Source organism: Saccostrea cucullata, unplaced genomic scaffold, assembly GCF_032062105.1.
Source record: "Saccostrea cucullata isolate Sc308-1 unplaced genomic scaffold, CSIRO_AGI_Scuc_v1 ctg9, whole genome shotgun sequence".
Lineage (NCBI taxonomy): Eukaryota > Metazoa > Mollusca > Bivalvia > Ostreida > Ostreidae > Saccostrea > Saccostrea cuccullata.
Genome location: NW_026935030.1, coordinates 451,036 through 475,177, shown reverse-complemented (window position 1 = coordinate 475,177; position 24,142 = coordinate 451,036). Strand labels below are relative to the sequence as shown.

Genomic DNA, 24,142 nt, shown 5'->3' with positions numbered 1-24,142 from the left:
GTACATGATAACTAGTCATTGTAAGTTTTGTTTACCTTCAAGCAACTAGTAAATTCAAAATTTACATGATAGCCATGCTGTCAGTTTCTAGCTGCAGAACTGTAGCTCTCCAATGAAACATTTTGACAGATTTGAGAGCTCAGTGCCACCCATTGAAAAAACTGTACATTTGTTGCACACAAAAAAGTATGCTGTTTCTAGATCTATTTCTGTTTTTAAAACTGTCATCTCAGAATATTACTAACGGTGTGTTCCTAACATTCTTTCACTGTTTCCACAACAGAACATTACTTACAACTGTTTATGCCCTGCTGGCCCTGAAATTGAGATGATAGAAAATTTCGTCTATTTTTACTCTCATTTTGGTTTGCAAGATTATTTGGTCCAGCAGATGTCAACTACAAGAATACTTGATAGAGGATTACGGACTTTTTTTTAATCTAGCTTTTTTGCAAATGATGTAAGAATTTGGAAAATTTAATCCAGAACCAAGTGCAACTTTTTGTGCGCAATAAATATACAGATGTTTTTTTAATGGGTGGCACTAGCTCTCTGGTCTGTCAAAATTTTTTTGGAGAGCTACGGTTCTGCAGCTAGTCAGTTTCTAAATGCATTCTGTAAGCATTTGTTCATACACAAAATTACGTTATTTTGTATAAAAGTTCTTAACACTATCTGTCTCACACATGAAAATGATTTTATTTTTATTCTTTTACCAAAATACAAGATTAATAATCAATAACACAAAAAGAGGAAACAACAAAAACACCAATTACATGTATTTAGTATATAACACATTTGGCACAGAACATATTAAAATAAAGATTATGGGAAGAAAATTTAACAAAATGACAATTATTCAATCTTTAAATTCATTCCATTGTGTCACTGATACGCTTTTAAATCATGTCTTCATGTATTACATGTACATGTCTTTTTTTCTTTAAAAGAAAGATCAGCAAATGCATTTTTAAAAAAAAAATTTTGCCTTGCTTAAATCAACATTCATGAAAACATAATATGCATAATAAAGCAAAAGAAATAAACATATAAATCCAATTCTTGAATTTACAACCTTTTCAATGATTAAAAAGCACAGGTAATGGCACATTTACATGTACATTAACGCTACATTGCTTACAAGTACAATGCACTAATTTTTTGCAAGATTTTACATCCTGGTCTGTATGGAACTGTTCATGATCACTGCAAAGATGACATCTGTACAGATATTTTATACCTGTACACAGACATTAAAAGGACCAAACAGCCTATAACTTACATATGTTCTAAATCTTAACTTTCTACAGGATGTATATTTAGCATTAAATAAAATATGCAATAATATTTGTAAATCAAGTATTTTTTACCAATCTATTTAAATGCATATTCAGATTAGAAAGAAAATTTAAAAACAAAAAAAAGTTGCATAAGAGGTTTTTTTCTGATTATAAAAGTTTTTTTTTTTCAATATATTTTGATGAAATTATTCAGATACCTTATTAGTACCCATTTCAAATCTAAATGAAAACCATAAACATGATATACATAGATAACTTTAGAAGATGCCTAAGTGCTTACAGTGTATGTGATTTTATTCAAACCCTGACTCATGGCAGTGAAGATGCTTTCTGATCAATAAATCAGTGATATCCTGACCCATATCCTGGATGATATCCTCTAAAGTGGCTTCCTGACCTTTGACCTCTTTGTAGAATCATCACAGGTGACAGTGGATGTCTGGGAGGAGAATGCATTCCCATATACATGGGGTGGTTGTAGTTAGGTCCCATGGGGGGAGGGTAACCCATGTTGTACATTCTAGAGTTATAATGTCCGCCTCCTCCTCCACCGTGATAACCCTGCTGTTGATGATGATAATACTGATGATTTTGTGATGAAGACGAGTAAGGATATGACCCTGGCCTCTGACCTTCATAACCCTGCTGATGTCGACCCTGATATTGACCTGGATGTCTACCCCTTGTGTTATTTGAATTTCTGTCTCCCTCCTCTTGTTTTGTTCTATCCTCATCAGACAGCAGGGAATCTTTGTCTTCTTCTGAATGTGAAGACTTTGAGGCTTTGTCACTTGATAAATCAGTCTCTTCATCATTTTCCTTCATTTCATCAGTTGATGCTTCATACAATTTGGGTTCAAATGTTTGCAGAACATGAATGAGCTTCTCTCCGCAAGATGTTTCCAGCTCCTGAAGCAACAAGATTTGCTTGTAAAACCACAGGCCTGCTATGTATATTCATGAAAATCTAGTTTGTTTATTAGCATGACATTCAACAGGGTCCCTGAGTAATAATGGGACAACCTGTATAAATTTAACCTGAGAGTCACAGGGCCAAATTATGTTCTAGTCTATTTGTTGGTTACAAAGTTTGATGACTATCAACTCCAGGTTTGCTTCTTGACAGAATAATCAGATATTTTATGTGGGTATACATATACCACAGTTACAGAAAACTTTCAGACCTTTAACTTTTCATCAGAAAACTTGTGAACAGATGTTATGTACATATCATGACCAACCTAGTATGATTTTTTGGCTATCAATCAAAGAATTTTTAAGACATTCGGGCTATATTTTGTGAGGGATATAAGATAAACAGGGGCTACTGATCTTTTGACCTCAAAATTGAGTCTACACTTACCAAGGATTTATCTAAATTCTTTTTCTAATCATGAAGATGATGAATACATGTATATAGATTGTAAATATTTCTTTTCTAATACCTTTATCTTCTTTTGAGGCTCCATCTTAACCCACAGGACATGTTTTGAAAATTTTGAATCTATATTACCTGACGATGCTGCAATATTATCATGACTAATCATGGTTTTCCTTTTCTATAAGATAAAATTTTAGAACTTGTATGAGTACTTACATGTCCATCTTTACTGTACTGCACCCTTTTGTTTTCATTCCAACTGTTGGTTATGTTATGTGTTGCTTTAAATGGTACAACTACCCTGTTAGATTAAAAATCATGGATGCATAAAGTTAGACTTTGTATGATGAATGAGAATGTACATGTACTTACTAGTATTTATTTTTTAAATCCAAAAACTGTTACATATTTCAGCATTTATACTTATTAGAAATAATATCTTTTATCGTTTAAATATTAAGGCAGTACTTTAAGGTTTTATTCTATTTTCTTGGATGAGTGTTACATTGATTCTTGTAATTTTGAGTCAAAAGAATTTAACAGCACTTTTAAAGAAATTCTCCTATTTGTATATAAACAGTATATTTGCTATTTATTCATTTATTAATTCACAAAAATACTTACTTTTTAATCCATTCAATCTTAAATGTTCCCCCGATGCCATCTCCAGACATATCAGGACACTTGTCCTTGCTGCTCTGTTCTGTTACTCTGGCATAACCCTGGAAATGTCCACTACCCACAGTAGAGAAAATTAGGTACAATTCCTTCCCATCCTAAAATAATTCTGATTATTATAGAAAGTACTCAATAATCATGAACCAATGCAGTTCAGCTGAGATACACAAAAATACCAGAAAAATATAAATGTCAGTACATGTATTTTTGATAATTGGCTATACCTGTATTGCTTTGTTAAATCTGGCTTCACTTTTAGGTGATGTAGCATAAATTGATTTTGACAAGGCAACATCCAATATATTCTGATCATTGGGTTTGACAACAAAATATTTGCTAAAGGATTTTCCCGAGCTTGCCAGGGTAGTACCCCCAGCCTGGGGACTGGTACAAGGAGTGGTGGGGCCACTGCCCTTTGGACTGCTGCTAGTGGAGGAACTATCTGATCTTGTGTTTCCAGTGGTACGGGGTGTTCCTATCAGATCAAGAATGATAATATAGACATGTGTAGTGATAAACATTTATAAAGTCTTCTCAATTTCAGCCAATTTTGATGAAAGCAATGGTGTTCAGATTAGAGAAGTTTCCTACATATCGAGTATGCACAGCATAACCATGTTAATTAGCAACTACACAAAAGTGTTTACACATTTTATAATTCATTTTAATAGTTTAATTTGTTATGTATTTATTAACCTACATCAAACTAACAGATGTGTAACTACATAAAACTGCATCCTGTCTAGGTCAATTTTATGAGCAAGTTAAAAAGCTGTCATATGTGGAAAAGTATCATTTATCATTTTACAGTAGATATATAAATCACTCTATAGTTCACATAGTCAATAAGATACTGACTAGGCAGGACAGTGGTGTGTTTCTTGGGTGGGGTGATAGGTGTCCTTCTGCCCCTGTTACTGTGATCCTCATAATCATAGCTACTGTAGCCCCCTCCTCCTGCAGACATGTACTCAGCTGAAAGAAAAACAATGGCCTTCAACTGGAAAGTTAACAGATTAAAGAGAATAAGCTCTCCTTCTCAAGACAATGATTTATTATAATAGAATTCACCATTTCACCCCAGGGAATGCTATCTTTAAGTAACACAAACATTAATATCAAACAATACCCTAGAATCTTGAAAATAAGACGGATTTAATAATAAGCCGGTTTTGAAAATAAGCCACCTATTTCTTGCATTAAAAATTACTCGAAAATAAGCCAGTTTTGAAAATAAGCCGGTCATGACAATGCCATTTAGAAAAGATGTTAAACGTTTGACGATTGCATCGTCTTAAATTTTTTTTAATGTGCAAAATAAAACTGAGTTATCTTTCCTTAATTCATTTCACCTTAAGTTTACCAATTTCTGCATACGACATAGTACGAAGTCTGTAGCTAATTATGAACTTATGTAAAATTACTAATGAAGGGTAGTTATTAAAGTTAATTTTTTTACCAATAAGCATGTTACTACGCTGGCTAAAAAAAATTCAGTTGTTATAATTAAACAAGTAAATTGATAAAAGGAATTTTTTGTTTATAAAGCATTTAACTGTCAGGTAACACTGCCCGAGGCAAGAAACCTGCTGATCAGCAGGGCTTGGTAGTAATTACATTTCAATGTACCGTATAATTGAGTTGTCTAAATATTTGTTTGTTTGACTAATTTTTCAAGTGATTCAATTGCAAGCGGATATCTTATATATTACTTTTACTTTTTTAAAAACAAGTTTATATTTCATGTAAATTTATATGCTGTATACAATGAAATTATCTTTTCGGGATCGACATTCTCAAAATATAAAGTAGACGCTTACAACATAGAAAACATACACCGGAGAACGCCAATGAAAAAAAAAAAATGACGAGAGATCGAACAAGTAGTTTCCATTCTATCGATTACATTTTATTCAATGATTGTATGGAAAAAAAAACTTGATTGTGCTCTCTTCTCTTACCGGTTTTTTGCATTGATAATAAGCCGGAATTTGAAAATAAGCCGGTTTTGAAAATAAGCCCCCACTTTCTTACCAAAACTTAAAATAAGCCGCGGCTTATTTTCAAGATTTTAGGGTATTCTGGTTGTGGAAATGCAGCAAAGATACACCAGACAAGTATGGTCTGTATAAGATTTCTAGTCACAGGTTACTTTTAAAAAAATTACGTTCAATCATCTTCAAAATGTATGTAATATATAGCTGTTTAAAAAAATAGCTATGAAAAAAAACCTTCTTATTTTGTATTCATATTGCTGTACTCAGATGTCTTTCTCTATGCTTACAATCACAATATTGTGCAATAGTATGATATAAAGGTACATATGTACACTGAAATCTTACTCATAGGTCTTGGTCTCTGTCCAATACCGGCCGGCTGCTGAAATCCGAGGGCCTGCTCCTCATTAGTTAAAACACTGATGACTGCTTTAATGACAGCCTATAAAAGTCAAACAAAATATGCATGTACATCAATGGAAAACTGTGTAAATGTCACTGTAGTTTATATTCCTGATACTACGAGATATATAACTAACAATACATGAACCCAAACATCTCTAAATGAATGTAGAAAACTTAAAACCTCACCTCATCCACCTGTGACCAGGGTTTGGAGGGAGCCCTCATTCTCCGTAGAAAGAGACAGTTCCATTTGTGTCTCAACTGAAGAACCATGTTTGCTGTCTACAATAAAGTAAACAATTCCATTTTTAGAGAGCAGTTGATTGACTGAGGAGAGCTACGTTTTAGTTTGTGTATGTTCTATAGTGTACCTCATTGTCTAGCCTGAAGGACAGCCAATCATCAAACTGTAAGGTGGTTTTAGTGTTGTCTTCCTTTTCTTCTCCCTCACTATCACTACTATCCTCCATTCCTGTATGTAGCATGGCTGGTAAAAAAAAAATCAATTTACATTTCTTAACTATCAGTTCAAAATGGAAACAGAATTTATGTACTTGGTACCGTATTTGGCCGAGTATAATACGCATTGATGTAAAATACGCACCCCCCTTTTTGAGCCTGAAACTGAGGGAAAAAAACGCAGTTCGGATGTATTATACGCAGCAGAAAATTTTATCAATCGGTGTTATGAACTTTGAAAATTGCGGTAATTTACTACGAAAATCGGCGCGGAAAAAAAAGTGCCGAAAATTTGCAGAATGCAATATTTTTTTTTTTCAATGCGTATTTTTTTCTTCTTAATCCATACTTTCCATATTGCAGCAAGCCAGAAAAATAATTTATTTCAACAAAGCATGAGAAAATGTTGCGTAAAAAAGTATTAACAGAGTTTGTTGTTTTATATTTCATACGATGGTATTGAAATTATACGTCGCCATATTCTTTGGCAAAATTATTTTAATTCAAAAAAGCACGAGATATTGTTGCAAGTTTTACAAGTTGTTATAATTATTTTAGTTTGTAGGTAATCATGGTGAAAATTATGTTAATTGAACAGCGTGCCCGATATGGCAACATCAAAGTAGTAATAGACTACGATTTTCCTCGTTTGAACTTGAAATTAATTAAATAAATAGCTGTTGTTATGAAAATAAAACCTAATTTAACAAGCGTATAAGGTGTTATCAACACACTTCCAAAGCTGTGAAAAACGATGTACAAAGCTGGGATATCGATCCCTCATTAATTAGAAAAATGATACCGATCAAAGCCATTTAATTACTGCAGTAAATAAATTACTGTCTGTAAAAACAATTCTTTGGTAGGGAAATAAAAAATTGAATCATTGCCCTAAGAATTTCCACTGCATAAAGATGGGTAAAGTACGACAGTCGTTTACTGCGAAGGAAAAGTTAAAAGTTATCGCGTACGCCGAGGCCCATGGAAACCGTGCAGCAGGCAGAGAGTTTTCCATCAACGAGGCAAACGTGCGACTCTGGCGACGACAGAAGGACAGACTGCATCAGCTACCGAAGTCCAAGATGGCAGACAGAGGCTGCACAGCGTTTTTACCGTAGAGACTGAACTACTCACGTGGGTTACTGATCGCAGACAACAGGGGTATGGTGTGTCGACAGCTGAACTTCGCCTACAAGTACTCAAGATCGCCAAGAAAGATCCGAAAGCTCAAGACTTCAAAGCATCGGTGGATTGGTGCTATGCGTTTCTCAAGAGACATAAATTATCCATAAGACGGAGGACACACATTTCCCAGAGACTGCCTGACGATTATGAAGACAAGCTGTCCAGCTTCCAGAGCTTCATGATCAAGATGAGGAAGAAACATCAATACCGCATGTCCCAGATCGGCAACGCTGACCAAACACCATTGACCTTTGATCTTCCTGCCGACACCACCATCCATCCTAAAGGCGCATCAACCGTGTCCATCAAGACAACCGGCAACGAGAAGAACAGATTCACCGTCATGTTAGCTTGCACTGCCGACGGAGGAAAGCTGCCGCCCTATGTAGTGTTTAAAAGAAAAACTATGCCTAAACTGCAGTTTCCCAAGGGAATTATTGTGAATGTGCATCCAAACGGCTGGTTCGACGATGACATTACCAAGGACTGGATCGAGAGAGTGTGGGGTCGACGACCAGGTGCTTGTGTTAACCGTAGTGTCTTAGTGTTGGACGCTTTCCGGTGCCATCGCTCCCCAGCAGTGAAGACTGTGTTGAGAGATTCACATCAGACGGACCTTGCGATCATACCTGGAGGTATGACGAGTGTGTTACAACCACTGGACGTTAGTGTAAATAAACCCATGAAAGTTGCTTTGCGACATAAGTGGAATTCGTGGATGTGCAGCGACGAACACACGTACACCAACCAGGGGCGCATGCGAAAACCCGAGCTGAACACCATCTGTGCATGGATCAAAGAAGCGTGGGATGAACTCGATCCACAGATCATCGTCCGTTCCTTTAAGAAGTGCTGCATTTCCAACGCCTTAGATGGATCCGAGGACGATATTCTTTGGGAAGATGTTCCATGCAGATCAGCTGATGAGTGTGATGTAGAGGATGCCGACCGCAACGACATCGTGTACGACGACGATAGTGATGATGACACCCCCCTTTCCGTACTCAGAGACATTTACAAGATATTCGAGAGTGACGACGAGGACGAGGAATTTGAGGGATTCTAAGTGACTGTGACTTGTGGTGAACATTGATCAGTGCTTTTAAACGGTGCTTAAATTAGTATGTGTTGAAAGTTCGAAGAACTATAGTTATTTTTTAATTTGATTGTTTAACTTGCATGTTGTTGTACAGTCATGTCTTTTTTTTTTGTCTTTATGTCAAAAATATTTGAAAGTGAAGTGAAAGACGAAATTTTATGTGTGAACATAGAAACATCTATGTATATTAATGCTTTCAAAAAAAAACTCTATTATTTATGAATTATTATCAGTGCGTGTGAAAATAATTTTTAATAATTTTATTACAATGTCTTTGTGTCCCACATACATTTATATATATATTCATGTCTCTGATGCTCGTTATGATTTGTTTTAACTTAATAAAATGATTGAAAAAAAACTTTTGATTTCTTTACAAGCTGTTTACGCCCTAGGGGATGTCATAATCATCGAGGTCAAAGCACAGGTGTCTACAACAATGAACTTTAATTGTTACGTAAACATGGAAAGCTAGAGGTGGAGCAAGCTAGATAAAAGTGTAAATTCAGGTGAAATGAATCTCCAAAGATTTATTAAAATAAATTGGTAATGTATTTTATTACAAGCGATTATATATTATTCTATCCATTGAAATTAATGATTGATTAGGTTGATTACGAAAATGTGGCTGAGGCCCGGATCATGTACACTTCTATTAAAAACAGCTGTAATGGCGGCATAATGGCGGCAGACACGGAGAGATGATGAATAGACAGCTCAAATACATTTTAATAATTTTAACTGGTTATTTTAAAATAATTTACATGTATCTATAAATACTTTAGATATGCATCAATTTCTACAATCATACGACCCAACAATAATTTCCTAAGGGTTAAATATAATGGTAAGCAGCAATAAAGCGATCTATATATAGGCTATGTCTGTGGTTCATACTAATCCTGCAGTTTCACCTGGACGAAAAAAACCTGGTCAAATCCCATTGTGATGTATAATACGCATACCTTTCTCACAGAAATTTGTTTTAGAAAAAAAGTGCGTATTATACTCCCCGAATTACGGTATATCAATTTAAAATCAAATAATTATAATTATTCTTGCATCTTTATAAAGAAATACCATGGGCTTTTGTGCCATCTCTGACACTCTCTGGTGGTAGTTTGATGGGTCCAGTGAAGAGAGCTACAGTAATAGGAGAAATGGCAGTACAACATCGGATATAAGCACTCCTCTCATACCGACTCATCTCCTCATACAGGATCCAGTCTGTAGGGATATTCTGAATGGCCTTCTTTTCAGAGAGGGCTGGGTTCTTTAGAACTGAACTGGTGTGGAATTTGATGCCAGAAGATTTCCTGTAAATGCATGTTTAAATAAAGCACAAAAATAATGTACAATGTACAGTATGTAAATTAATCCTTGAATGTCAAGTTCTCTACAAAAGCAATAAATGGTGTATTATTTGTTAAGAGCCATTCTGCATTTTAAAAATATAACTTTCAACATTAGATTACATGCAAAAAGAAGCACAAGTAAAAGTGCATTGTATCTTCTCACTGTGAAACCATTTTGATGTTTGTACATCGTTCAATTTTGACAAGATTGGGATAGATCCCTGCACACAGAGCAGCCTTGACTGCTGCCCAGTTCTCTGAATTTGTGTTTAGGTCACGGATGTCTCCACCTCCCCTTGCTCTCACAAAACCCGAGGCTCTCAACTGTCCTAAAAGTTGTGTCCTGTACAATACAAATTATGGTAATGTAAACAAAATTTCAACCACATGTTCGTGAAATCTTGTCCATATTTTAAGTGTCTGATTCAGAATCTCCACTACTGTGGCATCTGAACTGAACTGAATATCTGAACTGAACAAAAAAGTACATACATGTAACTATTTAAAAATTACAGCTGAAATTGTCATAAATTAAAAATATAGTTTACCTCATGCCAACTATCATTTCCATGCAAGCAGATGACAGAAAATTCTTTTCACAGTAAGTTCTCTCACAATTGTCAGTGCGAGCTCTTTGCCAACCCTTAAAAATAAGAATAAATGAATGTAAAGCAATATTGTGTACTACAATTATATTTCCCATTTAAATTGTAGCTTCTAAAATAAATTTTTAACACAGTTCTGAATTTTAAGAACTCTGCTCCTGTATTGAATATTCAAATACTAAACTTTACTGTTATTTTCACATCTTTTTTTTGCACTGAAAACATTAATACTTCATAATTTTTTACTGAATATTCTTTGCATTAATTGACAAATATTGCTATCACTGTATTGTTATTGACACAGCTTATCCAAGTGCAGTGAAAATTAAGAATTCATCTAAACATAATACTTTAAGAAGGACAAAATGGAGACCTACAGACCTGGAAAGCCCGGAGTAGGGCCATGTGATCACTGAATGTGTTGGAGCTATACTGACGTCTGACCTGATCAGCTGCTCGCTTCAGATGGGGTGAAGAGGGCAGAATGACTGTAACATAAACATATCCACAGTGGGAAAAGAAAAAATGCAATGGGGGAGTAATATATCTGTGAAAGTCAACCAATTAACTTTTCCTTAATCAATTTGCTATCTTATATTCTTATCACAGCGATATTTCACTTTCAGAAAAAAAAGACATTTGCAGAATGGTAATCTCTGACAATTGTTACATACTAAATAGTTTCAGGTCACATTAAAAATATTTTAGGAAAAATTTGTAAGTCATGGATTCCTGATGTTTGAGTTTAAGAAATAATTTCAAGCTACATGTATGTTTAAATTGGTTTCTAAAATGTCATTTTCTTCTTTTTTCTTTTTTTTTTTAATGTTTTACAATATTTTGGGCAAAGCTGCTTGCTTACAGATTTGTTATGTTTGAGCTTAAGAATTAACTTTTAGTTAAGTTTTACAGGATTTCTGAAATCCATCCAAACATGAAACACTTACAAGGATCTCGGTATGCCAAAGCGCACACAATGGTTAGAATTGGATCCAGGCATTTCAGTACAATAGAGTACAGAACAACTTTTCCCAGCCTTGGCTCCAGGGGTAGGTCTGCTAAATGATAACCAATCTCTGTCAAGTCCTCAAAGTGATCCAAAGCATCAATTTGCTGTAATAAACAAATAAGTTATACAATACATATACATATAAACTTTCACAAACTGTATTTTTCCTCTTTTAAGGACTAGCTTATATAATAATAAGACACAGATAATAATGTGGCATCTGGTACTATGTGTGTACACATGACTGGTTACCTTCAGTAACAACACAGCATTTCTTGTAACCATGTAAGGAGGTGGTTCAGGTGCCTTCGCCAAAAATTCAGCAATTGGACAATGAATTGGTGCAATCAACTTTGTATGGAGGCAAATTTCCTTAAAAAAAACAAGACTTCATTGGCAACAATGCTTTTGTCGTCACCAAATCAAAAAAAAAAAAATTTTTTTTAAATTGAATTTACAGCATGTTAAAGTTAAATGGACACATTATCGTCTTGTTCTTGTAAATACATGTACATGTACCAATATATCAATGTATAAAACTTTGTTCCCTCAAAAGCATATGAATGACAATGAAGGGATGCTAATAAAATACATGTATCTGACAAATGACACTTATGCTAATATTGAGAACAAGCTTTCTATAGACCCCCTTCTCCCAATATTTTTTTCAAGTTAAAATTTAATCTGTTATTTTGGCGCCACACTATTTCCAGAAGTCAGATTTCAATAAAACTTACTCTACATGACTGTATGTGTATATGTAAATTGATAGAAATATTTCAACAATAAATTTCAATATTTTGAATTAGAATAATTGAAAATACCACGATGTATTTCAAAATTATTCAAACTATAAAACTGCAAAAATAGGGTCAAGGCTCACGTGAGCTAAAAACGATACCAAAGAAATACTACCATACAACAGGTTTGAATACTGAATAACAGTGTTTAGAAGAAACTCACCTGTAGAGGAAACCTTAGAAGTTCTGGAGTGGCAAAGTCCTGCATCATACTGTATCTGATTCTGCTAAAGAGGTGATAGCAAACACCAGGTTTACATCTCCCAGCCCTGTCAAATTATTTGTTATGAATGAAAACAAAAAAACCCTGAACAGTTTTAAAACACAAGCCAAACACTTTTATCCTGAGAAATGTTTTTGTACTTACCTCCCCTTTCTCTGCAGTGCACTAGCTTTTGAAATCCATGTAGACTTCAGCATTGATAATGACAAAAGGGCATCAAAAGCTTTCTACAATAAATGAATGTAACACATCAAACAGTAACCAAGACATGACCCTTGTAATTCACATGGTGAAAATGTGTTAAAGTAATGTATGATTACATTCTATGCAAGAACATTGAATGAAAAGAAATGAAATTCAATGTACATGTATATGAATGGTTTGGCCAATTATTTTTTCTGGGTGTTGGTTGGTATTTGTCAGAAGAGATCTGAATGCCAGGATGTAGATTTTACCCATGCTTAGTGAACTTGTATGTTGCTTAGTGAGCTATAGTGTTTCCCCTGCTGAATAATCTTAGGAATCAGAATTCTGTGAAATTTCTAGGTGGAATGGTGTTGCAAGATGACAGAATGTTTAAACTTTCTAAAATTTCTCTTCATTTTAAAAACAGATATTCTTTATAAAATTGTAAGCAGTATCATGAACATGTATATATTTACATATGTATGTATATACATGAATTTATACATGTATATTATGTACATATTGAAATGACTCTTGGATGCCATGTTGCAAAGATATAAATTCATTCTCTTTTGATGAATACATTTATATGCACTTCAGCAATGAAAGAATAAAAGCAAGTAATTTTATTTCACAAGTGGTGTTTCTGATGAAAGTGCACAATAATATTCTTGCTAATACAGTCAATTATTGTTTTCTCAAATTCTATGGGACCAAGACAAAACTGAAATATCCAAAGTTTGAGACTTTTGAGCTATTCCCGCTGCACAGTAAACTTGACCTACGAGTTTTAAACTTGGTTTTGAAGTCACAGTAGGGTCTATACCTTACAACACTCAATGGGTAAAGTATGAATAACTTTCATCTAATGGCCTAGAAGTATACAAGTCAAGGAATGCTAACAGTGATTTTTACATTATAGTTATAAATTTGTATTACAATCACTGTACTTTTTTTCCTCAAGACACCTTGGATTAACTATGAATGATATAAGGCTAAAAGGCGAGATGATCTTTACAACAAGAAATCAAATCAGACTATAAGATGGATGAACTTTTAATGCATCTGTTTTACATACTTACCTCTTTTACTTTCCCAGAATCTATCACATATACAACATCATTAATTGTAATACTGGTCTCTGCTATGTTAGTGGCTAGAATCTGAAATGAAGAACATAAAAAATTAAAATAAGATTGAAAAAATATTTAATACTCGACTTGTACATTATTTCACAAGTAAAGAAAGCGAATATCTTTTAAACATGCCTGTACCTACTATTTTTCTCACTCCCTGTGGTACAGACTTGAATACCCTTTTCTGGTCATTGGATTGCATAGATGAATGCAAGGTATATAGCACATACCTGGGAAAAATTAAGCAAATGTAAGATTTTCAATGCTTGTTTTATTACCCAAATGAAGGTATTCAAACTATGAAGTGGTTTGCAATCATGTACATGTAAACATATAGGTATTCGTATTGATGATTTGCTTACCTGAATTTATCCATACTCTTGTTATCACTTAATGTTTCTCTCAATGTAACAATGTCATCATAACCTGGTAAAAAGACTAATATGGCACCTAAAAAAAGAATTCAAACATTTCAATACCTTACACACATTTCAAATCTGTATTAACTAGAAAACTGACCAGTCAGCAAGGGCCCCGCCATGGGGTAGAATTAAAAGGGTGCAGCTTATGCAGCAACTGTATTCTTAAAACTGAAAAAATTCCTGAATATTCAAAAACCTGAAAATAATATCCTTGTATTTACATTAGGCAGTAAAGAACAATTTAACATTGAATGTATATTATGAAGCTATATAGAATGCAAACAATGCAAATATCATGAAGGCTTGACCTTAACTTCAAACAAACAGCAGTTGTAAAACATTTTCTGCAAGGCTATTTAATTGTACCTCTCTCATCATTTTCTTCTAAAGTTACAATAAGAACTTTTTCAATATATAATGATAGAATGGGGTTTTTATAAAACTACCTTAAAAATTAATTAACATAAAGTAAAAAAAGTAATTCAAAAATCTTCTTTAATCTATTTCTTGTTTTTAGAATTAAAAATTTATACCTAAATCCACATTTCACAGTTTCTAGCATTCCAAATTGACTTAACTTCAAAACAAACTTCATTTGCAGACAGAGGTGGTAATTCATCTCAATGTGAGATAAAGATAATGCTCTGATTATTTAAAAGGGACTGTTCATTTCACAATGGGAACATCTTCAGCAGTTATCTCTCTTTGCCAATGCATTATAATCCACTTTGTCAAAATATGTATTTCTGCATAATATACCAAATTTGAACTTGTTGTTGCCCATTCATTCTTATGCATAGTAAAGGAATCAAATTTGAGAACAAAACTTAGCTCAAAATGTATTTCTGCCTACTGAACTACCATACCAAATTTGAACTTGATTGGGCAACCATAAAAAAAGTTATTAGAAAAAAACAGAAAATTTGTGGACGGAAGAGAGACGGAAGAGAGACAGACGGACAGACGGACAGACAGAGTGATTACTATAGGGCACCCGCAAATCCTTGCGGGGCCCTAAAAATGCCTATCAGAATTGTTATAAGATATATTATGAACTAACAAACAATTGTAAAACATTAAATTTTGTCTAATAAAATAGAACAATACCTTCTTTGCTTGTGGAGAGAATCCTGATTATTAAATGTAAAATGAGATTTATATCCACTTTGTCATCATCAAAACTGTGTTGATACAAATTTAGCAGCTCTTTGTCTTCCTCCGAGAGAATACGAGCTGGCACAGTAGCAATGGCACTGATTTCATCAGATGATCCCATTTCATATTCAACCCTTGGATGGATTGGATGGATAAAAAGAAATATCATTATACTTTTTTTAGTCTGTATTTTTTCCTTTGTAATTAAAGTAATGGTTTATTCAAACTATATGAGAAAGAAAGAGAGGAGAGGGATACATATTTACAAGAGTATTGCTTGTACATGCATGTGTTCCTTATTCTTAATTAAAAGCCATGTACTTCTTTTCAACTTACATGTAAGCTTGCAGCATTTCTATCACCTCTTCTTGGTTGAACTTCTTTGCAAAATCCAGGGCTGTCCAGTCATTAGAAGATTTGAGTTTGGCATTGGCTCCAAAGTTCAGCAGATGTTCTACTACAGCGGTGAAGCCTCGAGCAGCGGCAATCATCAGAGCTGAGAGACTGGTCTCAGAATGCTGGTAGTCCACTGTTATCATCAACACAGCAAACATCGATCATGCAGTGTTTTAACATGATGTATTATATTCTATGTATTCCCACCTTTACTTTTATTTTTTTACAAGAAAACCTTTTTTTTTTAAATTAAAAAAATAAATAAACATGCTTGCATTGCAGGTTAAATCTTGTGTCCCAAGGGAAATATTTTCTTTTCCAATATTGACAAAAGGTGCAAGACAAACCTGAAACATTTTCACTTTTGATGAGATGTATAAGTTGAGAGAAGCAGTCTTCATTTCCTGTGAGCCATATCTCACTCAGGAGGTCATCCATTTCCTTCACAAGCCATGGCTCTAGCTCTTCTTTCTCATCAGCATTCTGTAAAGTACACATGTACATTTAAATAGTAACACTCTGCAATCTCAATGGAACATGCATCTCAATAAACATACATGTACATGTATTATATATGAGACTGTATTCTGTTGTATCGAAAAAATCATCAATACTTCAAACACAGGCAACTGTGTGTAATTCTCACTTTTTCATTTATTATAAAATTATTAAAATCTCCACAGCGGAGGAGAGGATAAAAACAATGCCATAATAATGCTCACTATCCAATAAAATAAAAGAATAAGGAGACTACCTGGGAGACTTTTTGCTCCTCAGACAGTTCTGCGGCCATTTTCTCCTCTATCTCCTCGGAGTGAGGGGTAGTCGTCACCTCCTCCATCTGAATCTGACACCACTGACTCAGCTGCTTCTGTTGCTTCTCCACTGATTTTGAGAGTAAAAAGTTCTCAAAACATTAATGATGAAACACAATGAAAAATTCATGTGAATCAAATGCTTCATCAATAATTTTACAAATGCAGTTCTTCTTTGTTCAAGAAATCAATTTTACCTACATGTACCAAGTACCTTAAATTTTGAAATATATTAAAAGTTCAATTATCAATATTAATTTAATCATTCATACTATATATGAATGTACATAAAATGTACAATACCTGTGACTTATACCATTCAAATAACTTTTAGGTACTTATGAAACATTAATTGATTAGTAAATCATATGGGATCAAATCAAAATTCACAAATGGTACTTACAGTTTGACTGGCTTTTCTTTAGTTTCTCCATTTTCTTATTTGTGTAACCAGTCCTAAAATCAATACAGTATATGTAACGGTAATAAATATTTCTCAATCCTCTTATAACTGAATAACTGTTGTTTGTAAACATTCTAAACAGTTTTAAACTAATGCATTATTTTTTTAGAAGTGCATGTATTTCCACTTTTGAAGAGTAAAATTTACAATTTGAAAAGGAAATGGGGACTTTTTATCTAAAAAAAAAAAAAGACCAATAATATTACTACCATTTCAGCACATCCTCCAAGAAATGTTCCTCAACATCAAACAGACTTCCAGGGACTGAAGTGACAAAAATTCAGTTTACAAATACTTCAGAAACAGCAAGTATATAAATATGTAATGTTTGGATCTTAGATAGTGCTCTTAAATATATGGACTTACATCTTAAAACAGGACAGTTGTTGAAGTATCTGATGAACAAGTCCACATTCATTGAGGCACTCATAAGAATGAGCTTCATTTGTTGATACTTAGGGAGTTCATCTCTAATGGCAGTGAGAAGGAAATCACTAAATCTGTCTCTCTCATGAACTTCATCCTAGTAAGTATGAGGCAGAGTTCTCGAGTTAAGCCTGACACACATACACTGTATATACATTTTTAAACTAATTAAGTTTTATACAATAACTTTGCTTCTACTTTTTCCAGAGTTTTTTTAAGAATCTTGGCCTTTTTAATATAAAATACAATTAAATATGAAGAATTTTGGCCTAGTTAATTTAAATCAATGGAACTTTGATTCACTGCACATATTCAATACCGTAAAACTCAAAATCTCACCACAATGACATGTGTAACAGTTGACAAAGAATGACTTCCATTCATCAAAGTTCTCAACAATACTCCATTGGTACAAAATGTAAGAAGTGTTTTTGGAGATACCCTGAAAAATATTCATTTACATGTAAATTTAGGCTTGCATATGCTCACACCTTTCCAAGGAGTATCAAATCAAATTCTCTAGGATGTTTTCATTTTGTGAATGTATCCAAATTTACTTATAAATGCATTCATGTTTTCCTACTTCAGAAAAAACAGGCATATTTCAATTCTGTTGGCCATTAGTAAAATGATGTCCATGTATTTTACAGTAGATATTTGATGCTGAATGTCTTACTTGCTCTCTAATCTGATTTGATATCCCACAGTTTGTCCTACTTTCTCCCCTCTCTCAGCAGAAACTCTCTCTGCTATGCTGAGTGCAGCTATCCTTCTGGGTTGAGTACAGAGTATACGGCACCTTTTGTTGTTCACTGTACAATCATCTAGAATCATTTGTGGAATCTGTTAAACATAAAAGTTTTATTTAAAAAGCATTTCAATTAGCATATTTTTTATAGTTGATCTATCATCATCAACAATATATTAGATAATTAAAGATACATGTAGATATTACAGACTACAGAGCTTATCTCAAGAAATTTTAATTGGTGAACAAAGTTAAGTCTTGCATCAAATGAATATCCAAATTAATGCAGATGCAAAGTGAAGTTGAACATAACAATATTTCAGTTATGCACTTGGAAATTATAGATCTATTGAATGATGCAATAGTTTCCATCCCTACACACATCACCTAAACAAGTTGGTTGCATATACAAATGCTTCATCAGGAATGAGCCTGCTAAAATAAGAGGCCCATAGGCAAAAAATCCTCATCTGAGCCATTGTTGCCCATCTGTTCTTAATCAGATTTTAAAAAGATTTTTCCCCTCATGTAAAAAAAAATTGACCCTACATTGTGACAAAACCTATTCTCAATAATGAGGTTAAAGCATTTGAAAATGTATCAAATCTACTAGCTCTACTGACAAGTGTATTTTTTTTTGATACGTTCTAAATAAATGAAGACCAACAAGAGGCCCATGGGCCACATGGCTCACATGAGTAACTTGGGTGAAGCAGATCTTTAGCAAATTTCCCCTCTTGCTATACCTATCGTGCCCTCCCTACCCCCTCCCCTTACAGGATTTTAATACTTTAGAATCTACACTACCCAAGGATGCTTCCACATAACGTTCAGCTTTCCTGGCCCAGTGGTTCTTGAGAAGAAGATTTTTAAGAGATTCATTCTATACATTTCAATGTAAAACTTGGATTCCCTATTGTGGCCCCGCCCTACCTCTGGGGGTCATGATTTTATCAATTTAATATATACACTACCCAAGGATGCTTCCACATAAGTTTCAGCTTTCCTGACCCAGTGGTTCTTGAGAAGAAGATTTTTAAAGATTTGTTTTATATATTTCTATGTAAAACTTGGATTCCCTATTGTAGCCCCGCCTTACCCCCGAGGGTCATGATTTTTTACAATTTAATATCTACACTACCCAAGGATGCTTCCATATAAGCTTCAGCTTTCCTGGCCCAATGGTTCTTGAGAAGAAGATTTTTAAAGATTTGTTCTATACATTACTAAGTAAAACTTGAATCCCCTATTGTGGCCCCGCCCTACCCCCGGGGGTCATGATTTTTACAATTTAATATCTACACTACCCAAGGATGCTTCCACATAAGTTTCAGATTTCCTGGCTCAGTGGTTCTTGAGAAGAAGATTTTTAAAGATTTTTTCTATATATTTCCATGTAAAACTTGGATTCCCTATTGTAGCCCCGCCTTACCCCCGAGGGTCATGGTTTTTACAATTTAATATCTACACTACCCAAGGATGCTTTCATATAAGCTTCAGCTTTCCTGGCCCAATGGTTCTTGAGAAGAAGATTTTTAAAGATTTTTTCTATATATTTCTATGTAAAACTTGGATTCCCTATTGTGGCCCCGCCCTACCCCAGGGGGTCATGATTTTTACAATTTAATATCTACACTACCCAAGGATGCTTCCACATAAGTTTCAGCTTTCCTGGCTCAGTGGTTCTTGAGAAGAAGATTTTTAAAGATTTTTTCTATATATTTCTATGTAAAATTTGGATTCCCTATTGTAGCCCCGCCCTACCCCCGGGGGTCATGATTTTTACAATTTAATATCTACACTACCCAAGGATGCTTCCACATAAGTTTCAGCTTTCCTGGCTCAGTGGTTCTTGAGAAGAAGATTTTTAAAGATTTGTTCTATATATTTCTATGTAAACTTGGATTTCCTATTGTGGCCCCGCCCTACCCCCGGGGGTCATCATTTTAACAATTTAATATTTACACTACCCAAGGATGCTTCCACATAAGTTTCAGCTTTCTTGGTCTAGTGGTTCTTGAGAAGAAGATTTTTTAATGACCCCACCCTATTTTTGTATTTTCTTGATTATCTCCCCTTGGAAGGGGACTTGGCCCCTCATTTTAATAATTTAAACTCCCCCTTACCCAAGGATGCTTTGTACCAAGTTTGGTTAAATTCGGTCCATTGGTTCTTGAGAAGAAGTTGAAATGTGAAAAGTTTACAGACGGACGGACGGACGACGGACAAAATGTGATCAGAAAAGCTCACTTGAGCCTTCGGCTCAGGTGAGCTAATAAAAAATACCTGAGTTGTCTTCCCTGAGCCTGTTTCTCCTGTGATTAGAACAATTCTGTTGGAGTTGATACTGTGAATGATCTCCTCTTTGTGCTGGAAGACAGGCAGTGTATTTCTGAAGGCATCCAACTCTGTACCAGCCCGGGGAGGGGGAACCTGTGCCACTCCATTATTCAGTTTCCCAATGGTTGCTTTTGCAGCCTCCCTGTTGGCTTAAAAGTATTACAAATTTTCTTAACATGCAATATCACATAAATTGAAATCAAAATACATATAGTACGTGTACACATGTATATAAACAAAATGTATGATGGTATCTACATGCAACATTCAGATTACCAATATTCTTACTCAGACAATTGAATTAGATTAACATTTTACATAACGCATGTTGCTTTTAAAAATATTGTTCGAAGAAAAATTACAAACACATACTGTGTAAGTACAGTTAAAATGTGACTTGCAGAGATCTTACTGTCAAATGCTTGACTTCTCTCCATCTGTGGCATCAGTTCTTGTCTTTCTTTGGTGGTAAGAGGAAACCTCTGCAGCAGGTTACATATCTGCTGTCTTGAATTCCTGATAATTTTCACTGATGAGGCTGATGCCTGGGTTTGATTTAATTCTTTTTTTGAAATTGTCAATATTCTATTGTTGCCTTTTCTGAAATCAAATTATGACACAGTGGTAATTGTGCACTCAGAGGGTTCAAAGTTTGTTTTATTGTCTCTATTCATTTAATAATAGGGCATTTTTTTAATTAGAAATTCAGTTGAACTGCTTTTGGATGAGAACTCATCTACACTAGCCTTCATTGACTCTGATGAAATAAAAATCTTTCTTCCTAATTTATATGCCAGTTTTAAAATAATGTTAGGCCATGCTTCCAACATTTGTATTGTTTGTGATTAACAAACAAAACTCTGTGACAACTGTTTTCATAGTTTAAAGTGATACACACCGGATTCAGAAAGCAATAGAATGGTACATTTTTCAAGAATTTTTAGAAAAGTATACCCTTTGCTCTTGTGTTTCAGTCCTACTGTATCACAGTATCTGTGCACATATGCTCTTTCTGTGGCTGTTAAGGATGAGGGAAATTCCAACTCTTAAAAAAAACATTAAAAAGTAAGTATATCTGTCAATTATACATTTCTAAATAGGTAACACATATGATCATGTCAATGTAAATTGATTTCATTAAAACTGATAAACCATATTCAGAATAAGCCATTTAAGGACAACTTTCAAATCCCTTTCTGTACCTTTCTGGTCTTCATTTCTTCTAAATCTTTCAATTGCCAGATGCAGAGAAATCCTGACTTCCTCTCCAATACATACATCCTCTGTGGTCCTGGGTCCTCGATCACTGACTACACTGCTAGTGCTCTGTGGTCTTGATCCATTACTACTTGGACTTTGCATCATGGCTCTACATAACAGTTGCAATCATTACAGTAAATATTTACATACTGTAAATTCATATATTTTTGTGGGGCCTAATTTTTGTGGTTTGAGAAAAGAATGGTTTGTAGTTCTTGCACCTCTTGAAAAGTACTTGTATTCATGTAACAAACAGGATATATGGGTCTGTGTACATGTATTATTATACAGGCAATATTCTTTTTTTAAAAAGGGGGAGGGGGTATCACATATGTAAATTTCTTAAAAACAAAACACAGCTATATTCTTGAAAAAAAATTCCTTTTAACATTATTTCATGAAGAAAAAAATCCCTATATTAAAAACTTCCTCACTCCTTAAATTACAAATCTTCTGTCAGCATAAATTAGATAGGGGTCACGTATGTGATACTAAAATGTCAAAGATGTCAATGGTCAGTTAAAACTTGTATAGTTTATTGTAAGAATAAATAAATTCAAAAATTAGCTTAGATTATTTAGATTATTATGTTAATAAATATATATAGACTTTACAACAATTGCAAAAATATGGTTGGAGGAAAATTTGACCTCAACAATATTTCTTTGATTATGGAGGTTCAACATTGTTTTATGTATGAACACCTTTCAGATTTTTTTAATCCAATATTTCCTGAAAAGAGGTACATTATCCCCCCCCCCCCCCCCCCAAAAAAAAAAATTAAACAGGTTAAGCACAGCCCACCAAACAGTGGACTTTTTTAATCTATTCCAATTTTTATTAAAATAAAGCAAAAGCACATTTGCATCATGTGCATAGACATTGGGGAATTTTAGTGAACATTCAACATATTCCTCGCACATTGAACATATTATGAAAAAAGCCATTGCATGTGTACAAAATGAAATACTAGAAAAGCAAAACCTTGTTTTACTTTTTATTTCCCAACAGAAAAATAACACATACTTATAACCGACTTTTGACTGGGTTAAAAAAAGATCATAAATCTTATTGGTTTGCACTATTTGATTGGTTGCCCAGACAATCAAAAAATAAAGAAAGGGACACGATCGACTGGCAGATGCTTGGGGAAGAAGGGAATTTTTAAAAAGTAAAAGTGGATCAACATTGCACATGTTTACATGTGGGACGGTTTTGACATATTTTGTAAGGATTCTGCATAAAAAACTGGACATTGATCAAATTTCCGAATTTTTTCATTAAAAAATGAGAAACCAATAAATATCTTTATTTTATTCCACATGTTTTGAAATTATGTGCCATTCCACGCCATTCTTTGTAATTGACGATTTTTCTCCTGGCTCCCCCAATTAGTCAATATAATTAGTCTCTGATATAGGAGTTTGGTCCCAAATGGTAAATGAATGACCGTTTGATGAGTTGTGCCCAACCAAATTTTCATAGTGACGGATAAGTGTGTTGATTTGGATCCACCAGAAAAATTTAAAGCCGCTTCATCCGAAACAGGCACATATTATCTTTAAAAATAAATGTATGTCATTACATAGATAATATATAAAAATTAATTATAAGATTGATTTAATAGTTTATTACAAGAATCCTTACATGGAAAACATAGAACAAAAACCTTGTTGACAAACAACAGTTCCTGACGGGAAGTTAAGATCTGTTTTGAAGTCACCTTTGAAAAAAAATACTTTTATCGGTTATATCTAATTATGAAGAGAATTCACACCCGAGTATTTTTATTCCATTAGTAGAAGCCTAAATATAAATATTAAGAAATTAATTGAATATTATCCATAGTAATTTTTATATTAATATGCATATTTACAATGAGATAAAGGAAAATCAGATATTTTTAAAGATTTTTTAAAAAGGGAGTTTAATAGATATGAAATTGCCCGTGTACACTTTGTTGTGGAGAAAATGCTCGGGTTTGTTCTTCATGAGTTATACATGTAAGCGATAAATTTACTTTTTCGAAGGTGATTTCACGCAATGTCAACAAATGTCAACAAAGGATTATTTTTTGTGTGACCTAACAAAAATTATTTTTTTAACTTTTGACATTTGATATCTTTAAAAAGAAAAAGGCTTTGGGGATATAATTTGACAAAAGTTGAAATAATTTATGGACAATTATTTTTCAAAAAGAAAAATGAATATATATTTTTAGCGATTAGAATCGGACCAAGCGGCTTTAAAGGGTTAAAAAAAAAAAACAAGTGTCACTGTCAGTTCAAGTGGTACTCT

The 24,142-nt window shown here is 33.9% G+C and overlaps 1 protein-coding gene across 1 annotated transcript; it reads right to left on the bottom strand.

The window, feature by feature from the left end:
* Nucleotides 1-978: 978 nt before the first annotated feature.
* LOC134241728 (3'-5' RNA helicase YTHDC2-like) lies at nucleotides 979-21,949 on the bottom strand. Its single transcript, XM_062723753.1, has 32 exons — nucleotides 21,787-21,949; nucleotides 21,539-21,629; nucleotides 20,997-21,184; nucleotides 20,531-20,733; nucleotides 18,173-18,339; nucleotides 17,836-17,938; nucleotides 17,437-17,593; nucleotides 17,280-17,334; nucleotides 17,011-17,063; nucleotides 16,547-16,677; nucleotides 16,140-16,275; nucleotides 15,733-15,925; nucleotides 15,349-15,530; nucleotides 14,182-14,269; nucleotides 13,962-14,049; nucleotides 13,766-13,846; nucleotides 12,642-12,724; nucleotides 12,438-12,543; nucleotides 11,727-11,846; nucleotides 11,413-11,578; nucleotides 10,847-10,953; nucleotides 10,409-10,503; nucleotides 10,024-10,203; nucleotides 9,586-9,821; nucleotides 6,134-6,249; nucleotides 5,949-6,044; nucleotides 5,703-5,799; nucleotides 4,219-4,335; nucleotides 3,585-3,835; nucleotides 3,307-3,458; nucleotides 2,899-2,983; nucleotides 979-2,210 (listed from the first exon to the last, which is right to left on the bottom strand). Exons 1-32 carry the CDS (start codon nucleotides 21,947-21,949, stop codon nucleotides 1,644-1,646), a joined length of 4,653 nt encoding a protein of 1,550 aa, XP_062579737.1. The 3' UTR covers nucleotides 979-1,643.
* Nucleotides 21,950-24,142: the final 2,193 nt, after the last annotated feature.

Excerpts from the sequence above, each read along its gene's own strand:
- LOC134241728 (XM_062723753.1), bottom strand. The coding sequence starts at position 21,949 with ATGATGCAAAGTCCAAGTAGTAATGGATCAAGACCACAGAGCACTAGC. Across the intron at positions 20,734-20,996 it reads GAGAAGTCAAGCATTTGACA|CCAACAGGGAGGCTGCAAAA; the intron begins GTAAGATCTCTG and ends AATACTTTTAAG. Across the intron at positions 3,836-4,218 it reads ACACACCACTGTCCTGCCTA|GAACACCCCGTACCACTGGA; the intron begins GTCAGTATCTTA and ends TTGATCTGATAG.